Source organism: Pipistrellus hanaki, assembly GCF_964339955.1.
Source record: "Pipistrellus hanaki genome assembly, chromosome: 8".
In the NCBI taxonomy this organism is placed as follows: domain Eukaryota; kingdom Metazoa; phylum Chordata; class Mammalia; order Chiroptera; family Vespertilionidae; genus Pipistrellus; species Pipistrellus hanaki.
The window spans coordinates 14,758,407-14,778,706 of NC_140510.1; the positions used below are offsets into that span (position 1 = coordinate 14,758,407).

At 38.4% G+C, this 20,300-nt stretch overlaps 1 protein-coding gene across 1 annotated transcript in view; it reads right to left on the reverse strand.

The window, feature by feature from the left end:
- The window catches only part of ACTR3 (actin related protein 3), a 51,793-nt gene extending 32,539 nt beyond the window's left edge, over positions 1 to 19,254 (reverse strand). The window contains exons 1-2 of the mRNA XM_084891321.1: positions 18,845 to 19,254; positions 1,230 to 1,285 (exon numbers count right to left, since the gene is read on the reverse strand). Coding sequence (XP_084747447.1) covers positions 1,230 to 1,285; positions 18,845 to 18,888 — 100 coding nt within the window. The 5' untranslated portion in view covers positions 18,889 to 19,254. The remainder of the gene's footprint in view (positions 1 to 1,229; positions 1,286 to 18,844) is intronic.
- Positions 19,255 to 20,300: the final 1,046 nt, after the last annotated feature.

Consider the following 20,300-nt stretch of genomic DNA (forward strand, 5'->3'; position numbering starts at 1 on the left):
ATTTGTCAACAACAATAATCAATAAATTGATATATAAATGTGAGAAAAAGTAAAGAAAAGCAAACCTGTCCTTCAGTGTACACAAGGACAACATAATGGTACCACCAAACTAAGGCCACTATTCTCACATAAATAAGCTATATCATCAGTATCACCTAAAATCCTTTGTAGGTATTAAAGAATTAGATTTAGGTAGTAGGCTAATTTCTTATAAGATCAACTCATAGGAAAGTATACTAATAATCTATTCATATCCAATTAATACCCAACTGAGACTAAAGATGTGCAGTAATTTCTACCTAGTTCTCAACTTCACTAATTCTAAAACATCAGCTGCTTTCATTCCTCTCTACATGTTTATTTTTCCATTTCTTTATTTTCATAAGAATACAAAAAAAATATTCAAACAGTCACATAAATACTACTGTGCAAAACTACTGACACTCCCAAAATTAAACTGTCCAGGTGCTAACCTCCAAGCAAAGGCTCAAAAGGTCTGTCATCTAATAAGTTAAAGTTTCAATTCAACTTTAGGACAAGTAAATCACAGGTGTTACTATATAGCATGAAAAAGATGAATCATTTGAAAACCAAAAGTACTAAAGTATGCCAAGGACCAGATACATAATCCATGCTAACAAATAAAAGCTCTAACAAAGCCAAGTATGAGAGTATTTTTTTAAAAAACTACTAAAAGACAAACTACTGAAAGTTGATGTTCAATTAAAGTAGTCAAAATAGGACAGAATAATAACACTGGGTGGTTATAAAATATTAGAAAACAGCTGAAGTCAGCATCTCTAAAGATGAAATTCCATCCTTATTTTAAAGCATGAGCTTTGGTCAGGATGTCAACAAACACAAGGCCCTGCAAAAAGTAATCATATCCAAAAGCCAAAGGACAGTCTTTGTAAGTGTGTGATGGGGATGCCTTCTTAACAGTTAGTTTACAAGCACATACTGTTAATAGCAATATCCTTAAAGCAGAAGTTTGTTTAATTCCTTCATCTTATCTTTAAAGAGATACTAGGAAGATTTGGTAAATGGAGATAGAGAGCTGAAATAAATGATTAAAAAAGATGCAGAAATGGGGCCACACTTAAAGTTTGCAAACCATAGTATCTTTAAAGGATTAAATAGTACTGTGTATCAAAATGATTATCTCTTTTACTTTAATTAAGAAAATGATCTTTAAATCTATTAATTTGTGGCTTAAAAGAAACACTTACAGGAAGGGATGATAAACTGTGGTTCTGTATTTCCAGCATATCCTATTTTTGTATACCTGCAAAATAAAAAGAATTTTATAAGGATTTCACTTAAATTTTAGCAATTATTAGTTTCTTAGATTTCCATTTATTATAAAATGAAGTTCCATGGTGGATAAATAATACATAAAATTCCATAGCTTCAATTTATTTAAACATCTCTACTTTCAAAATTATAAATAACCATAGCTTTTAACCAGCACTTTCACTTCTAGAAACTGATCCTGTAGATATATTAATACATACTTGAAGTAACATGTAACAAGTTCATGTTAGGTGTATATACTGCATCTTTTTGCTACAATCTTACTTATAACAGCAAAAGACTGGAAATAATTTAAATAACCATCAAATGAGAAACTAGTTAAGTATGCAAAATTTATACTATGGAATATTACATAGATATTAAAAAAGAGATTGAAGAACTCTTAGGTACTGATAGAAACAACCTCCAAATTGTATTGCTAACTGAACAAAGCAAGGTACAGAACAATATTTCAAGTATTCTACATCTGTATGAAAGTAAAAGGACAAGATTAAAAAGATATAGTTTATTGTATAGCCACAAAATATCTCTAAAAGAATACAAAGAAATCAGCAACTGTAGTTATCCTCAGGGAAGGAAACTGGGGTAGGTGATGGTCAGGGTGAGAAAGAGATTTTAATAGCCTATAATTTCAAACCATTTGAATGCATTACAATTTACAAGTATAGTTTTTAAATGTCTTACCACAGTGAATTCTGCCTATATATATTTTTAAAATATATTTTATTGATTTTTTACAGAGAGGAAGGGAGAGGGATAGAAAGCTAGAAACATCGATGAGAGCGAAACATAGATCAGCTGCCTCTTGCACACCCCCTACTGGAGATGTGCCCACAACCAAGGTACATGCCCTTGACCGGAATCGAACCTGGGACCTTTCAGTCTGCAGACAGACGCTCTACCCACTGAGTCAAACCAGTTCCAGCTCTGCCTATATTTTTACAATAACAAATAATAAGAAACAAGCAGCACATTGGAGGTAACTACTTAGGAGATAACTGGACACTAAAAATAAAATTATGTGAAGTCTAAATACAATGGTTATACATCACTAAATTACAGTATTTAATGACTATCAGAGATGCCAGTATTTTCACCAATTTTTTTAAATATGTGAAGGGAAATGTTTTGGTCCACTTAACCTTAAAAGTTACTTAGCCTCTAAGAATTAATTTTGTTCCTGGCTAAAAGAAAAATGTGGTATGTAGAATACAATCTAAAAATAGAGAAAGTAAAAAAGGTGAAGGAATTGGGGGCGGGGAAAAAACCAACACAGAACACCTAATAGACAACAGTAATATGGAAAGAAAGGTAGAGGGAGGTAGAAGAGGGTAAAGGGGGGATTAATGGTGACGAAATGAAACTTGACTTGGGTTGAACACACAATACAATACACACATGATATACTATAGAACTGTACCCCTGAAAACCATATAATTTAATTAACCAATGTCACCCCAATAAATTCAATTAAAAATTACCAGTTGGGGGCAACCAGGCCTGCAGGGGAGGGCAGTTGGGGGGACCAGGCCTACAGGGGATGGCAATTAGGGGCAACCAGGCTGGTAAGGAAGGGATGTTAGGGGTGACGGAGCCAGCAGGGGAGGACAGTTGAGGTCAACCAGGCCTACAGGGGAGGACAGTTGGGGTGACCAGGCCAGCAGGGGAGGGCAATTAGGGGCAACTGGGCTGGCAGGAGAGCATTTAGGCGTCGATCAGGTAGGCAGTGAAGTGGTTAGGGAGTGATCAGGCTGGCAGGCAGAAGTGGTTAAGGGCAGGCAGGCAGGCAGACAGGCATGCAGGCAAGGGGTTAGGAGCCAGCAGTCCTGGATTATGAGAGGGATGTCTAACGGCCCATTTAAGCCCAATCCCAGCGGGCAGCCGACATCCCTCGAGGGGTCCCAGAATGGAGAGAGTGCAGGCTGGGCTGAGGGACACAAACCCTACCCCTCTACCCCTGTGCACAAATTTTGTGCACTGGGCCTCTAGTGCTCATATTAAAACACTAACGCTCATATATAAGAAAAGAATAGAAGCATTTAAGTAGGGAAAGTAGAAGAGATGAGAGAAAAGTATTCTAGGGAGATTTGAAGGAACTGAGTCTAAAAGCTGAGTCTAAAAGTAGTATGAGCTGGAATAAGCAGTACATTTCTAACCCTTTACATATCAATGCATATAAAATATAGTAATATTTGAAGAATACATTCTTCTTATTTTTATTTTTTCCATTACCATTTATCCCACCTATGCCCTTTTGCACATATACATCTCCCATATCACTACACTATTGTGCATGTCCATGAATTTTCTCTTTTTTCCCTTTTTTAAAGAGGACAATCTAATGAGCTGGAGGGAGCTTGGTATAGCTAGCTCTAAAAAGTTTGCTTAAATTTTTATATAATTAAAATTAGGAAAAATATTAAATATACAAAATTCTTGATAGCCACCCAGAAGAAACTATACAAGTAGATGGCAGAAAAGTTCCTGACTAAAAGAAACTCCTTTTTAAGGGATGAAAAAGGATATTTCATACAAATGAAAATGGAAAAAAATCTGGAGTAGCAATACTTATATTTACTCTTTTATTAGACAGGATAGTAGTGGATGTCCTAACCACAGCAATCAGACAAAAAAAAAAAAAAAAAAAAGAAAGAAAAAGAAAAGTCATTCAAATTGGAAAAGAAGTAAAATTGTCAATATTTGCAGATGATATGATATTGTACAATACATAAGAACCCTACAGATTCCACCAAAAAACTATTAAAACTGATAAATTCAGTAAAGTAGAAGAACACAAAGTAAATACCCGGAAATCAGCAGAATTTTAATACACCAATAATGAACTATCAGAAAGGCAAACTAAGAAAACAATCCCAGTTACAATTGCATAAAAAAAATTCCTAGGAACAACTTTAACCAAGGAAGTAATAGACCTATACTCAGAAAATTATAAGATACTAAAGAAAGAAACTGAGGAAGATACAAAGAAATAAAAGCATATACTAAGTTCATGGAAAGAATTAAGACCATTAAAATGTCCATACGACCCAAAGCAATCTATAGATAGCAATGGCGTATTCCACAGGTCTAGAACAAATATTCCAAAAACTTATATGAAACCACAAAAAACCCTGAATAGCAACAGCAATCTTGAAAAATAAAAACAAAGTAGGAGGAATCATGGTACCTAATATCAAACTATACTTCAAGGCCATAGTAATCAAAATAGCATGGTACTGGCATAAAAATAGACATAGACATCAATGGAACAAAATAGAGAGCCCAGAAATAAACCCATGCCTTTATGGTCAACTAATATGTATTTGACAAAGGTGGCAAGAACATATACAATAGGGCAAAGATATTCTACTTGAAAGATGGTACGGGGAAAATTGAACCAGTATTGCAAAAAAAAAAAAATGACATAAGACCTTTTTACATGGAACATAAGAATAAATTCAAAATGGATTAAAGAATTAAATGCTAGACTCAAAACCATTAAAATCCTAGAAGAAAACATAGGCAGTGCAATCAGACATTTCTGGTACCAATATGGAAGGAGTGATGGACACATAAAACATACAGATAATATATTATAGAATTGTACACATGAAACCTATATAAGTTTATTAGCCAGTGTCACCCCAATAAAATCAATTTTAAGAAAAATCATGAGTAAAATATCTATTCCAGAATTTACTACATTGTGATCATACATTTTATTTCTAATGCATAAGGTATAAAAACTGAATTTACAAGGCTGTCATGAGGATTAAAGACAAAGTGAATGGTACTAAGTATTCATTAAACATTTCTTTCCCAGTATCATTTTCCTTTATTTTTTTTATTCCTCTATCCATTCCTATAATTACTCCTTCAAATGGGGGGAAAAAAGAGATATATGTACTACTATATGTAATACTTTCAACAATAAAGAGAGAGAAAAGATTCTTGGCAATGTTTTCCCAAACTCTTTGCTAGTGTACCAGCCCAACTATCCACCACTAAAGGAATACAGCAGTCAATACTTGCCTCATTAAAGAAGCCAGTCAGAAATGACCACAAACCATTGATAAGAAATGGCCAGAATAGGCAAATCCATCTAAAGACAGGCAGTAAATTTGTGGTTACCAAGGGCTGAGGGCAGGAAGCATGAAGAGTTGACAGTTAATGGATATGAGGTTTCTTTTGGGGGTGATAAAAATGTTCTAAAATTGATTGTGGGGATTTTGAACAACCTTGTGAATGAACAAACAAAAAAAATCACTCAATTATAATTTTAAAAGGTAAATGTTATGATATGTTAATATTCAATAGAACTGTTTAAAACAAAATAAAACACTATACTTAGGCTAATAATGTATAAATTTAATTTTTATCAATTTGCTTAATGATCTACACAATCACTACCCATCAAATCAATTCCAAACCACTGTGCCTCATTCTATCTAATCTAATAAAAGAGTAATATGCAAACTGACCATCTCTCCAACACACAAAATGGCTGTCCCCATGTGGTCAAAGATGGCTGTCCCCATGTGGACATAAAATGGCCATGGCCAGCAGGGGAGGGCAGTTGGGAGGTACCAGGTCTGCAAGGGAGGGCAGTTGTGGGTGATCAGGCCAGTAGGGGAGGGCAGTTGGGAGCCAGCAGTCCTGGATTATGAGAAGGCTGTCTGACTGCCCACTTAGGCCAGACCTGGCCTAAACAAACAATCGGACATACCCCAAGAGGTCCCAGTTTGGAGAGGGTGCAGGCTGGGCTGAGGGACACACATCCCCGTGCACAAATTTCGTGCACCGGGTCTCTAGTCTTAAATACTTCTGAAATAAGGCAGGATAGAAATAAATAATATAAACTACTTGCTGTCCCACAGCTCCCTTCCTCAGATATTTTCAACCCCTTCCTGACTTCCCTTCATCAATAAAATATTTACTGGGAATTACTAAATACTATATACAAGGCCATAACTTGGAGAAAGGGTGGGGGGAAAAAAGGCATACTGCCATCACAGAGCTTTCAATTTAACTTCAAATACTACAGCTCTTATTAATCTTCCCAAACAACTGAAGACTAATATACCATTATTAATTATTTCATATACATTTGTTTCTATGGGAAGTCACCCATTGTCTTCACTAGCAGAGAGGTGTGGACAAGGAACCCAGAAGGCTGGTGACCCTTGAGCTCCAGCAAAGGTCAGGGCTGTACACCCACTGTTTAGTCCAGACAATGGTAGCTGAAGCAACTTCCCCACCAGTCAAGTAAATCCTTACTGATAAAATAGTCTGCCTGTTACTGGAAATTGCCTGCCCAAGGGCTATAAGTGTATCCCTAATTGAATAAGGGCATGGCGAGGCCAGAGCCCAGGTGGAGTCCTTCTACTTAAGCTGGGCTCCCACCTGGTCCCCCAATATTTCCAAATTATTTCTTGTCTTGTCTCTTTCATTTGCATGCAGGCCCCTCTTCCAGAGCTCGAATCCTGAACCCACAGGTTGTGGGAATTCAGTTTCATGTGTGGAACTAAACTTTAAGCCAAGTATAAGATCATGCTACATCTTTCTGTTTATACCATAGTATTCATCATAAAACTAAGAACATTTTAATAGTGAAATAAGTAATTATTTTCAATACATTTATATAATAACTAGAGGCCCAGTGCACAAATTCGTCCACTGGTGTGTGTGTGTGTGTGTGTGTGTGTGTGTGTGTGTGTGTGTTGGGGGTAGGGGGGTGTCTCTCGGCCTGGCCAGCGTTAGAGGCCAATGGGGAAGGAAGCCAGAGGGAGGGACTGTGGGAGGTTGGCTGTGGGAGCACACTACCACCAGGGGGAAGCTCCTACATTGAGCATCTGCCCCCTAATGGTCAGTGCACATCATAGCAACCGGTCGACCAGTCGCTTAGGCTTTCATATATATAAATTAAATATAGCTGCCTTTAATTATTATATGTAAACAGCTGTTCTATCTTTGTTTACATAATATTGGGGAACTGCAGCTCAAAAAGCCACTTCAAAAAAAAGTAAAGCTATATCTGAACTCAAGTATCTATAATCCTCCAAAGTCCATGCTTTTGTCATCTCCCTTAAGCATGAGTAGTTACAATCAAATAAAACCAGAGAAAAGAACTAACAGTATAGTTTATCATCCTAGCTAAATGATTATTGGCAAGTAATTTATACTCTGTGTCACAGTTTCATCTGTAAAGAGTAACAGTACTTAGCCCATAGGGTTAAGTATCAAGTGAATTACCATACGCAGGAAAATATGGTAATACATATAATTAGAATAGTACCTGCTACATAGTATGCACTAAGTAACTGTTGTCTACTATTTTTATCATAATTCACCAGAATAAAATATACTTTCTTCTATCACAAACCTGGTTTATGATAGATTATGATTTCATACTATCCACAATATAAATACCATAGAATTCAAGAATTTCCATAACTCCATAATCCAGTTCCAACATATCTTTTTAATTTAAATCAACAAGAAGCACTTACTGAGCATCTTCAATGTATCAGACTCTTTTGCTACTTCCCTGTGCCATATGAAACACACTACTTACTTGTATATCAAATCTAACATACCTAAATTCAACCTTTCCTTTTCCCACCTCACTTTGTCTCCTCTCACTGTTCTCGCATCTTATATCTGCCTATCAGTCAAGGCCTTCAGTTAGTATTTCTACCAGGAAGACTTTTTTCATCTTCCCTGGAAAATATAAATTTTCATTCACCTATAATTCCAAAAAGTTTCATTAATACCTGCCAGAACACTTGCCACATTGTCGTAATTATTTGTGTATATGTGAGCTTCCTAAAGGCAGGCACCATTTCCTATTCAACTTTATATTCTCTATGACAAAGTATTGCAAAAGTGTTCATTTGCAGATGCTTACTAGATATTTACTGAAGACGAATTTCTCCAACTATAAACAAATAAATGCATAGGCTATTTCCTCCCGTGTTTGGGGGGGAGAGGTAGGGGTGTGTGTGTGTGTGTGTGTGTGTGTGTGTGTGTGTGTGTACATGCGCTCACGACTCATTATATTCTGAAAAAAATAAATGAGTGCAGCTCAAATTCTTCAAATCATAATTCTGGGTTCAATATTTTTTTTAAAACCTTAAAGAAGTAGCCTCTCATATCATTGTATTTCCAAAATATTCCATAATCACAAAATTACTGTACTTTTTTATTTATCTGTTCTAACGAAAACCCTGTATTGCTCAAACCATCAATTATTCTTTTTTTAAAAAATTCTTTCATATGTTTAAACACAAATTCTAACGATTTTTGCACTTTTGGAAAAGAATGTTGATTCAAACTGCTAGTTAGCAACAGATCAAATAGTTAAAATAAGGAATTAAAGACAACAAAGAAAAATGATCAAATATTTTCCCATACTCATCTTTTCCCCAATAGTGGACACTCATTTTTTCTGCCACAATCGAATCCCCATTCCTCTTCTGAGGAATCCACCAATGATTAAAACTTATTAGCAGGAGGCAAAACCACACATCCCATTATAGAAGGAAGGTACTAAAATTGACCTGCTGTCATCATATGATCTATGTCTAGCCAATCTGAACTTTGAATCTTGACAAGATGAAGAGATGGTTTAGAATTCATATAGTGAATATCTACTTGCAGCTTCCTGCAGACCTCCCAAAGCATGACTTTGGTGGCAGAGTGTTATTCCTTAGTCTCCCTTTTTCTCTGCCTTTCTGAGCCTGGTTCTCCAGCCTTCACATCAATTTTGTGATCTGCACCACTGCCTTTTAAATCTTTTCTTTTTGCTTTATTTTAGCTAGAGTCATTATGTTGTTTGCATCCAAGATTTCTCACTGATATGGCAACAAGTTACATTTCTCTCTTTCTCACAGTCTTTCTATCAATTTTAATTCCTGTTCACTTAAATATATATATATATATATATATATATATATCAAACCCTTGTTTTAAGTAACCTCCCTGTCAGAAAGGCAATCTGAAATAAGCAAAGCAGGTCCCTTTGAAAGGCATTTTGGAAGCAATAAAATTTTCAACTAATCTTTTAAACAAATAACAAATTAACCAAAAAAAAACAAAAAACAAAAAAAACGCAAGGGAAAAAAAAACTCAAAGTTCTCTCTTCTTTGCTCTATTACCTCTACTTTTATTATTATACAGCAAAATTTTTAAATACTTTCAAACAGGAAACATACAAGCTTTTACTAAAACCCTGTGTGCTTTTTATATAAAATCCATCTAAATCTATCATACCTTGGGACAACAATCTCTTTAGTTCTATTTTAGAAAAAACTACTTTGTGGTAACACAGTTTCCCTTAATCTATATATTTTTTATTTTCAGAGTCGAATACTAAGGTCTTCTGAGTTTAATTAAAAAAAAAAAAAAATTTAACAGTCCTGTATTTTGTTGTTGTTGTTGTTAATCCTCATCCAAGGATATTTTTCCATTGATTTTTAGAAAGAGTGGAAGGGATCAAGGGCAGAGGAAGAAGGGAAGGAAAGAGAGAAGGAGGTATCACTGTGAGAAAGACACATGAATTGGTTGCCTCCCATGGGCTCCCAGACCAGAGCGAGGCATGTGCCCTTGACAGGGAATTGAACCAGAGACCCTTTCGGTGCATGAGCTGAGGCTCTAACCACTAAACACCACAGGCCAGAACTATTAAATTATTCTAGTGAACTATCTCATTTCTGTGTTTTATTCAGTTATTAAAGAGATAGGAATTATTTTTAATGTACAAATTATTCATTTTCAAATTGCAGCTTCAGAAATACCTTCATTTTAAAATTATATGTAATGAAATATCATTTCCTTAATTGAACTGTCCTGAGTTAACCAGCAATTGTCAATTTTATCATGTTAGATACAACATGTCCTTGCAATATTCACACTAATGAGTAAGCCTTTATCATTTAACATGCAGGTATTTAAGGTTAATCAAAGCAATAAATTAGCCACTAAGACTTCCCTATATATTTCATATTTGTACAAAAATTAGTAGTTCTAAATGTAGATTTATTATTTTTATATGTAAGTTCAAATTCGAACATTCTTCAAAAACTGGGTTAACAATTTAACCATCCTTGTTGAATATATCCCAACTCGGGGCAGTGTATCAATGGATTCTAGGAATCAGACTGCCTCAGGGCTCAAATTCTAGATTTATTACTTAACTGTATCTTATTAGTAATTAATATGCCATAATGTGTTAATTATAATTACTTTTGGTTGAGGCCTGGTACAGCATGTGCATGAGAATTCTTTAGTGTTTTTGTTGTAATATAAACACATTAAGTTCGCTATACCTCAGTTTCCTCATCTTTAAAATGGTAATTACATAACAGTACCTGCTTTAAAGGGTTTCTAGAAAAGTTATAAACAGTTCTGGCTGGGTGGCTCAGTCTTTTGGAGCATGGTCCCTTACACTGAAAAGGTTGTGGGTTTGATTCCCCATCAAGGCACATACCTAGGTTGGTGGTTTGATCTCAGGTTAAGGAAAGTAAGAGAGGCAACCAACAGATGTTTCTCTTTCTTATTTTCTCTCTTTCCCCTTCCCTTCCTCTCTCTTGCCTCTCTCTCTCTCATCAGTAAAAACATATCCTCAGGTAAGGATTAAAAAAGAAGAGAAGATACAAAACTATTACAGGGCCTTGAAATGTCCCATTTGTACATATCCCATGTAAATAACTGAAATCCAAAAACTAAAATAAATATATTTAAGATTTGTATGAGTCAAACAATGAAAAGCATAGTTCTTTATAAAGAGCATTCATTTTACAAAAATTTTTTATAAACTTGGTTTAAAATGTTATAGAGGAACATAAAATTATATATTTTTTTTAATTTCTCACATAATGTGTTTATATTACAACAAAAACACTAAAGAATTCTCATGCACATGCTGTACCAGGCCTCAACCAAAATTAACTATAATTAACACATTATGGCATATTAATTACTAATAAGAAATTTCAACTACTATAACCCATTAATGTGAACGCCAAAGAAAATTCAAAAGAATCCAACAATGCTATCCTATCCTATATAATAAATAGGCAATATGCAAACTGACCATCACACCCTCAAAGATGGCTACCAGACTGGCAGGGGAGTTAGTGAGGGACTACCAAATGACTGAACAGCAGGCTGCATGGGGCAACCAGGCCAGGAGATGGTTAGCAAGGGATCCGGCAGGAGGGGGCAGTTGGGGGCAATCAGGTTGGCGAGGGGGCCAGTTAGGGGCAACCAGGCCAGCAGAGGGGGGCAGTAAGAGGCGACCAGGCCAGCGGGGGAGGGGGGGCAGTTAGGGGCGACCAGACTGGCAGGCAGGGTGCAATTGGGGGTGACCAGGCCAGCAGGGTTGGAAGTTGGGGACTATTAGGCTGGCGGGGTGGGGAGCAGTGAGGGGTGACCAGGCCAGCGGGGGGCAGGGAGGCGGCAGTTGAAGACAACCAGACTGGTGGGGGGGGGGGGGGGGGTCAGTTAAGGTCGACCAGACAGGTGAGCAATTAGGAGCCAGCGGTCCAGGATTATGAGAGGGATGTCCTAGGGATTGGGCCTAAACTGGCAGTTGGACATCCCCCAAGGACATCCTGAATTAAAGAGGGTGCAGGCTGGGCTAAGGGGGACCCCCCTCCCAGTGCACAGATTTCATGTAACAGGCCTCTAGTCAATCAATAACAAGGTACAATCCTAAAAGACATTTCTCAACTCTGGACCTCTATTTCATTTGTAAAGTATAGTTTAAATTATTTCTCAAATTCTTTTGCAGCTCCACAATTTAATGTGGGTCATTAGGCACTTCCCTAATTCATGAAAGTGTCACAAATGTACATTAAATGCTATTTTTGTAGCATTAAGTAACTGAATTTTAAAAATGCTTACATAGCAGAAATGTGTACTGTATTTAATTAGGCTAAGCTCTAAAACTTTAAATAATTGAACACATATCTTATCAAAGACCAGTGGTCGGCAAACTCATTAGTCAATAGAGCCAAATATCAACAGTACAAGATTGAAATTTCTTTTAAGAGCCGAAAACCGACTTCTGCCCATGGGCATGAAGTTTCAATTACACTGTATGTGCACGACCGCACATGATATTTTGTGGAAGAGCCATACTCAAAGGGGCCAAAGAGCCGCATGTGGCTCATGAGCTGCAGTTTGTTGACCACTATCAGAGACCAATACTATGTAGTTTACATTTTTAAATAATTTCAAAAACCAACCCTAAAATGTACTTCCCCTTTAAGACTTTTATTCTCCTTGTAGCAATGGCTCATTCACACTAATTACTGTAAATGACTAAGTCTCAAAGACACCCTTCACAAAGGGCAAGAATCCTTAAAGGAGAATATGTTTAAAGATGAAATATTCAGCATCAGAACAGATGGAGAAAATGTTTTTTGAGATGGGGGAGGGAGGAAGAGTAGAAGGCAAAAAGAATATACCTGACCACACAAATCATAGTCTGTTCCTTTCCTAGTTACAAGGCATATGTAAGAATGAAGAGTTTAAATCAACAGTTTAGAATGGTTTTAAAAAATTTTTTGAAAGAAAAGTATTAAAATTCTACAAAATGGTCCTTTGGAAAAATTAGAATATTTGTCTCTTTGCTTTGGTATTACTCAACCTTTTATATATTTTATGATATAAAGACCCACATAAAGTTATAAAACAAATAGCACACAAATTAATATGAATCACTAACCTATTCTGAAGAGCCAAACCTAAAACATTAATCCAATAACATCACCTCATTTTGCACTGTGACTAAATAACGCATGTATTTACAAGTACTTGGTAAACTATAAAGCATGTTAATGTACAATAGTATTATCATCACCTGACTGCTCTTGCCAGTGGCTACTACAGGTCAGTAGTGCCATAAAAGAGGCCACAAGTCCAATAGAATTACAGGTAAGCATTCAAATGTTTTTATAGAGGATTTGTTTCAGAAGATATATTGCTTGTAGCTACATTTTAACCATTCTACACTTCTGCCCCTAGTCCAAGCATTTCCACACGTTGGAGGAGGGGAAGCATGCTGGATAAGGAGGAATACCGTGAAGGAAAATTTAGCCCTATTTTGAACATAATCTCCTAAGGAGTAAAAAATAGGATGAGATAAGAGACTAGCTAGAGATAAGAAAACAGGCATGACACTGTGTTCCTTTCCTTAAAACCTTCATTTGAATTTTTTAAAAGTGTGGGGGGGGGGGGGGGGGGCGCACCTAACTGATAATTGAAATAATTACAATGTATTGGGCTCTTACTTTATGCCAATCACTGTGATGAACAACTTTTATTCATTATCTCAAAAAAAAAAAAAAAATTAGATATTATGACCACCAAATAACAGATGGAAAAAAAAAATAACTTCAGCATTTGAAGTGAACAGCTTCAGGTCATACTAAATGGTAAAACTTGAACTGAAAAACAGCTATGATTGCAAAGATCTTGCTGACCATAAATAAACAATAGCAATATAATTGCCAGAAGAAAGGTACAAACTAAATAAAAGAAACAACCTTTCCCAAATTTCTCTCTGCCAATGCCTTATTTCAGCCCACTCTGCAAAGCTATTATTTAGAAGGGCTAATTAAAAATCATCTAGGAAACCTATTAAAATGAATATTCCTAGGCGTAACCCTTGAGATCCTGAGTCATTGGGTATGGCTGTTTCTGAAGCAGTTTTGTAAATCAAACCCCTAATTCTTGTTTATTCATTCATTTATTCATTCACTCATTTAAAAAAAAAAAAAATTACTTCATACTTCTGTTCCAGATGCCGTTAACTGTATCCCAAATACCTCTTTTACATCTGCTCCTACTGCATTCCACCCTGAAAATATTCTATAATCCCTATTTTCAATATTTCACTATTCCAGATTTTTATTCTTTATACTAGCTACTAACTACATGGCATTAAAAGGATAATTTAAATTTTCTAATCTAATTTTCTCATTTTTATAAAATTAGGTTAAAAAAATAGTTGTCACAAGTTTAAATAAGATAACTAAAAAACCTGACCAGCGAGTCCTCTACTGATGGATCTTTTCCTTCAAAATGCTTAAAAATAAAAATTTTGAACTGCGTTTTACAATAAGGCTGGAAAGTTCATTAGATACATCATATATCCAATCCAAAAATCAATGTTTCATCACAAAATAATCGGGAAAGAAAAAAAAAGGAGACTGTTTAGGAAAATCTAAGATTAACTTCTCAACAGGAACATGTCTATTACTTCAAACAGCATGCAAAACATAACTCATGAAAGAATAAATATTTTAATGAACTATTTTAGGATAACAGATATAGTGACTATTTCTGCTCTTGGAGATAGCTGGAGAAATAGCATTATAAAATAATATGTATAGAATTAATGTACGAAACATGAACATTCCACTTGTTTTCCGTCATGCACTTAGCCCTTCCCCTCTGCTCTCAAGGTCATCCCATCTATATTCATTGCTAGAATGCGGTTACAGGATGAATAATAAGCTCCTTATGAATGAACTCCAAGAAAATATTTTTGCTTACATTTTAAGACTGCTAAGAAGTTAAGTCGATTGGGGAAATTCCTTAATTTATCCTAGATCTAAATATATCTAATAGTTCTACAATAAGGCTATTAATCTCTGCTATCATAATGGAAATAATTTACAGATGCAATATATATATATATATATATATATATATATATATATATATATATATATATATAGGGAGGGGGGAGAACACACCTTAAAGGGGGAAGAGAAATTTTACAATGCAAAGCTCTGCAACCAAGCCACAACATAATAAAAGTTCATTAAAGCTCCTTTATTTGGCCTGACTGAAATGTGAGTGAAAACTTGCAAAAAAAATAACAAGATAATTATAACTTTTCATGTGTTTAAAAGTGCTTTTAAAAAATGTTTTCCTCACTCTAGCCGGCTTGGCTCAGTGGATAGAACATTGACCTGGGGTCTGAAAGGTCCCTGGTTTGAAGGCACATGCCTGCTTTGCAGGCTTAAACCCCAGTAGGGGCGTGCAGGAGGTAGCCGATCCATAATTCTCTCATTATTGTTTCTAGCTCTGTCTTCCTCTCTGAAATCAATTTAAAAAAAATGTTTTTTAAATGTTTCCTCACCACTGGTTGTAGCTTTAAGTTCTGTAATTTAGTTCTTAAGCAAGCAATTCTATCAATGAGAATCTTTGTGGCCAACTTTTATTATGCAGCACTATTCTAATACAAACCAAAAAAAGCCTGTAGATAGGGTGTCAATATGAAAGAACTATTTCTTTCTAAATTTTTTTTCAAAAGGAGTTATTTTTTATAATCTGAGCTTAAGTGATTCTTCTTCATATGTTGAGATAAAGGATCTTTGCTGAAGGATTTTTAAATTCTAGTTCTAAGTTTCATTTCCTAACTCTTACAGCTTTTCTTACCTAAGATCACCAAGTTTCATAGATGGCCACTTTCTTCAGTCACCTTTTGCCTAATGTATATAATTAAATGGAATGAGCAACCTGATTAAGGTTTTCATTTTCACTTATATTAAGTGGGCAACTGCAATTAGACCTCAGACATGAATGCATTCTCGAAAGCACAAAGGAATACAGAAATTATAGGTTGCAGCCCTGACTGGTTTGGCTCAGTGGATAGAGCATCAGCCTGTGGACTGAAGGGTCCCTGGTTCGATTCCAGTCAAGGGCATGTACCTTGGTTGTGGGCACCAGTAGGGGGTGTGTAGGAGGCAGCTGATCGATGTTTCTCTCTCTCTCTCTCTTCTCTCTCTCTCTCTCTCTCTCTCTCTCTCTCTCTCTCTCTCTCTCTCTCTCTCCCTCTCCCTTCTTCTCTGTAAAAAATCAATAGAATACAATATATATTTTTTAAAAGAAATTACAGGTGCATAATTTGCATCTGGAGACCACACACACTATTCTGAAACAAAACTCCCTCTCAAGTAAGGCCTATCAAGGCTTGTCCCACCGTCCAATCTCAATGAGCTTATTCTTTATGTGTTAATAAAGCTAAAGGTTTATTCTAAGAGTTGCATTAAAAGGCAACTGAAAGACCAAAAAGCCTTTTGAAGACCAAGATAAATGTATCCCTAAAGATGGAATTTCAATTGTGATAGATGTTTTGTAAAAGAAAGCAATGGGCAATGAGGAATCCTAATCAGTTCCATTGAAATCATAATGACTGTCCAATTAACAACCTCTCTTTGTGAGGTAAAACTAATGTAATAATGTAAAATGTAACCAAGTAGTAATAACTGAAATGTTAAAACAAAAGTATCCTAAATATAAACTGAACGCTCCCCACACCTCCTGGTCACTTGGCAGGTGTTTTAAGGTCAAAGTTGCCCTATCAGAAAGGTCACTTAAGGACAGTTAATCTCAATGAAATATCTAGTATACTAATTCAAATATAACCGAAACTGTATTTCCAAAAGGAAAAAATTAAGGAAGACAAGGTAACATCCTACTTAAGATGTTATTTACGAGGGTGAGAGTGACAATTATCTATACTAATTTTATTGACAACCCAATAATTTCTAAAGTATAAAAATATTAACTATGTGGCAAAATTTTTCAGTTTAACAAAACACTGAAAATTCCTTCTCAGTCAAGCCAAATCTGATTTTAAAACTAACCCTGAATATAAAACTATTCAGAGTTTTACTAGAGTAAAAAGGGAGAAAAAGAAAATACTGGAAAGTAAAAAAAAAAAAAAAAAAAAAAATACTGGAAAGTAAGACTGGATTAAGAAAAATTAGCTTTAATAAGCTGTCCACAAAAAAAAAAAAAAAAAAAAAAATACATGTAACCAAGGCTAAACTAGGCTAATTTTCCCCAAGGGAAAATATTAATAGATGGTTGTTTCCCTATGCATGGCTGGGATTTCAGAAACTGCCACACCAGCATAAAGTTAAGAGAAATTTTATAGAGAGCAGCAGATAGAGGAGTGGTTTGCCCCATAATAAAGGGTGGGAGATGAAGACTGTCAATCAATCCACTCTCCCAACCCCACCCCACCCAAAAAATTGGGAGTATTTTGGAAGTCAACAGATGTAATAAGTCAGCGCAGGGCACATCCACAAAAGGAAACACTTCCAATACAGTAACATAAAGCAGTCCCTCTGCATTAAAATATTGACAATGTTTCCTATATATAGCTCCAAAGTGCGGTATAACTCTTTACAACGCCTAATAATGCAAAAGGAGAGACCACTTTTTGACGCCATTCTATATTTCCGCAAATGACACTATAGATCTATGATGAACCGCACATCCCCTTATTCACTCCATTGCCTTCCTTCTCGCTGTGAGACACCGTCACAGAATGAATGTACAGCACTAAAAATTATTTTCCTGGGTGCCTCCCATCCTCCATCGTCGGAACACAAATATATATATATATATATATATATATATATATATATATATATATATATATATATTGTGTAATATTGTAAAATGTAACGAAGTAGTAATAACTGAAATATATATGTGTGTGTGTATTTGTGTGTGTGTATATATATGTGTGTGTGTGTGTGTGTGTGTGTGTATATATATATATATATATATATATATATATATATATATATATATTTAAGTGCACATAACTTGACACCTAGCACCGGGGTAACTCGGGTCTACTTGAAATCGGCTTAAATTTTGAAAGTTCTCATCAGAGGTGCTCAGGTTTGGAAACGAAAAAACTACCTTATAAGGGTATAAAAGGCTGAAAGCAGGAAGCGGCTTTGACAAAACTGAGGAAGTTGCAGCGCGCTTGCTCACTGGGGGGGCTTTTTCGAGGCGATGGGAGTAACACATGACATCTTTCTCGAATTAAAATGTGCCTGGGTTCGCCGGTTAGGACGCAGGCTGAGGATTTTGGAAAAGGCCGAGAGTTGGAGGAGGAAGAGGAGGAGGAGGAGGAGGAGGTGGGCCGCCAATGAAAGCCCCGATTTAGCTTCCCATTTTCCGAGGCCGATGCTGCCCATTCCCCACCCACACCCCGGGCAGGGGTGTCACCGCGATCTTGCAAAACCGATCGGGAGAGGAGCGCTTCCCTTTTCTGGCTCCTCGGCCGAGCCGGTCCCGCGCCCCCGGCCCCCGGCCCCGGGCAGGAGGGACCGGAGGGAAGGGAGCCGGGCGCGGAGGGAAGGGCGAGCCGGCGCCGGGCGCGGCGACCCCGCTCCGCGCCCCCGCGCCCCCGCGCCCCGGGCGGCAGCCCCGGCGGCGGGGGAGGGCGGGAGGGCTTCGCGGAGAAACCCACCCCGTGGGGTCCTCGGCCCCGCGCACCGCCCCAGTCCCGGTGTGGACCCGGGAACGCGGGCGGCCTGTCTCGCCGGGCGGCCCCACCCCTCGCACCCCGACCCGGCCGGAGCTGACACCGCAGGCGGCGGCACCTGGCCGCTCCATTCATCCCCCCACCTCCTCCTCCTCCTCCTCCTCCCCGCCATGTTCCCACCCCGGCCTCAGTTTCCCCACCCCCGCCCGCCAGCCCCCGTACCCGGTGCCACAGTCCACCACACAGGCCGGCAGCCGTCCCGCCATCTTCCTCCTCGCCTGCTGCTGCCGCGGCCGCCGTCTGCTCCGTACTGGTCGTGGCCAGGGGTCGGCGGCGGAGGACAGGAGCTATCTGACCATCCGCAGCCGGGCCCGCCCGGATCTCCGTCCGCGGGGGGAACCGGGAAGCCGAAGCGGCAGCGAGAAAGCAGCGAGCTCGGTCAGCGGCTACCACTTCCGCAACCCAGGCGGGCAGGCAGTCCCCGCCCTGCCCCACCGCGGCCTCCTCCCCCTCCTCTCCCCTCCTCCTCCTCGCTCGGCCCCCACCCTACAACTTCTTCCCCCTCTCGCCGCCTCGCCTGGGAAGCCAAGATGGCCGCCGGTGCCGACGCCCTGGCCAGGCCGGCCGGCTGCGAGCTCCGCTTCCGGCTCCGAGCGGGCGGGGCGAGGGCGCATGCGCAGTGAGGGGCGTTGCGGGCGGCTGCTCCCGTCCCTCCGTGGGTGGAATCCAGTGCGGGTTTTCCGGGAGTCGAGGGGCGGGGCAGGCGGCCGGAGCCTCCGGAGCTCCTGCAGCTGGAAGTGCTTTCAGTCTCAGTTACTGCTGTGCCGGGTCCGGGGCGGGATGGGACCGGGCTCCGCCGCCACCACTGTCTCCCGCGCCCCGGGGAGGACGATCTGGTTGTAAACGTTGTCCGCGGCACACAACCATTCTTATAACTGGAGTGACTGCTTTTCTGGGTGGAAAAAAGCAGTGTCAGACCGGAGGTGGGCAGGCCGGGGGCGGATGAACAAAGGTTTGCCAGCATCCTGGCTCTTCTGCCTTTGTGCCGAGTTTTTTGGGTTTTTTATTCATTCACGTTTGTTCATTTTTGTATTTCCCTCTGGGGGAGTTTAAGATTATACCATTCTACGAGCAGGACTGTGCCGAGGATTAAGGACCAAAATTTTTAATGTAAAAAGAAGGTTTAAAAAAAAAAAACACTGGAAAGCCTTGAAGGATGGTTTTCAAGCTTAGGCGTGTATCAGGATTACCTCGAAGGCTTGTTACAGCCCAGAATGCTGGGCCACACCCCGGAGTTCTCTGCTTAGGTGGTCTGCAGTGGGGCCTGGTGATTTTTCTATCCAGTTCCTAGTTGATAGTCTACTGTGGGGAAACTAAAAGTTTAATAGCTGTCCTCTCCACCAGGCTTATCTTCTGATAAAGCTGCTTATATGAGGCTGTAATAAAAAAAATATATCATTCTTAAGAAAGGCTGTCTAGTTCACTCCAGAAGATCACATAGTGTGGTGTTGACTGGCCAAATTTGCAGGCATGAGAAAACCTCTGGTGTTGACTGGCCTGGGGAATGGAATGGGGGTTTTTTTCATTCATTTGATAAATATATACATATATTGCTCACCAATTCTATTATGGATGACACTGGGCTAACCCTGAATAGTCATTGGGCACAAAATGGTAA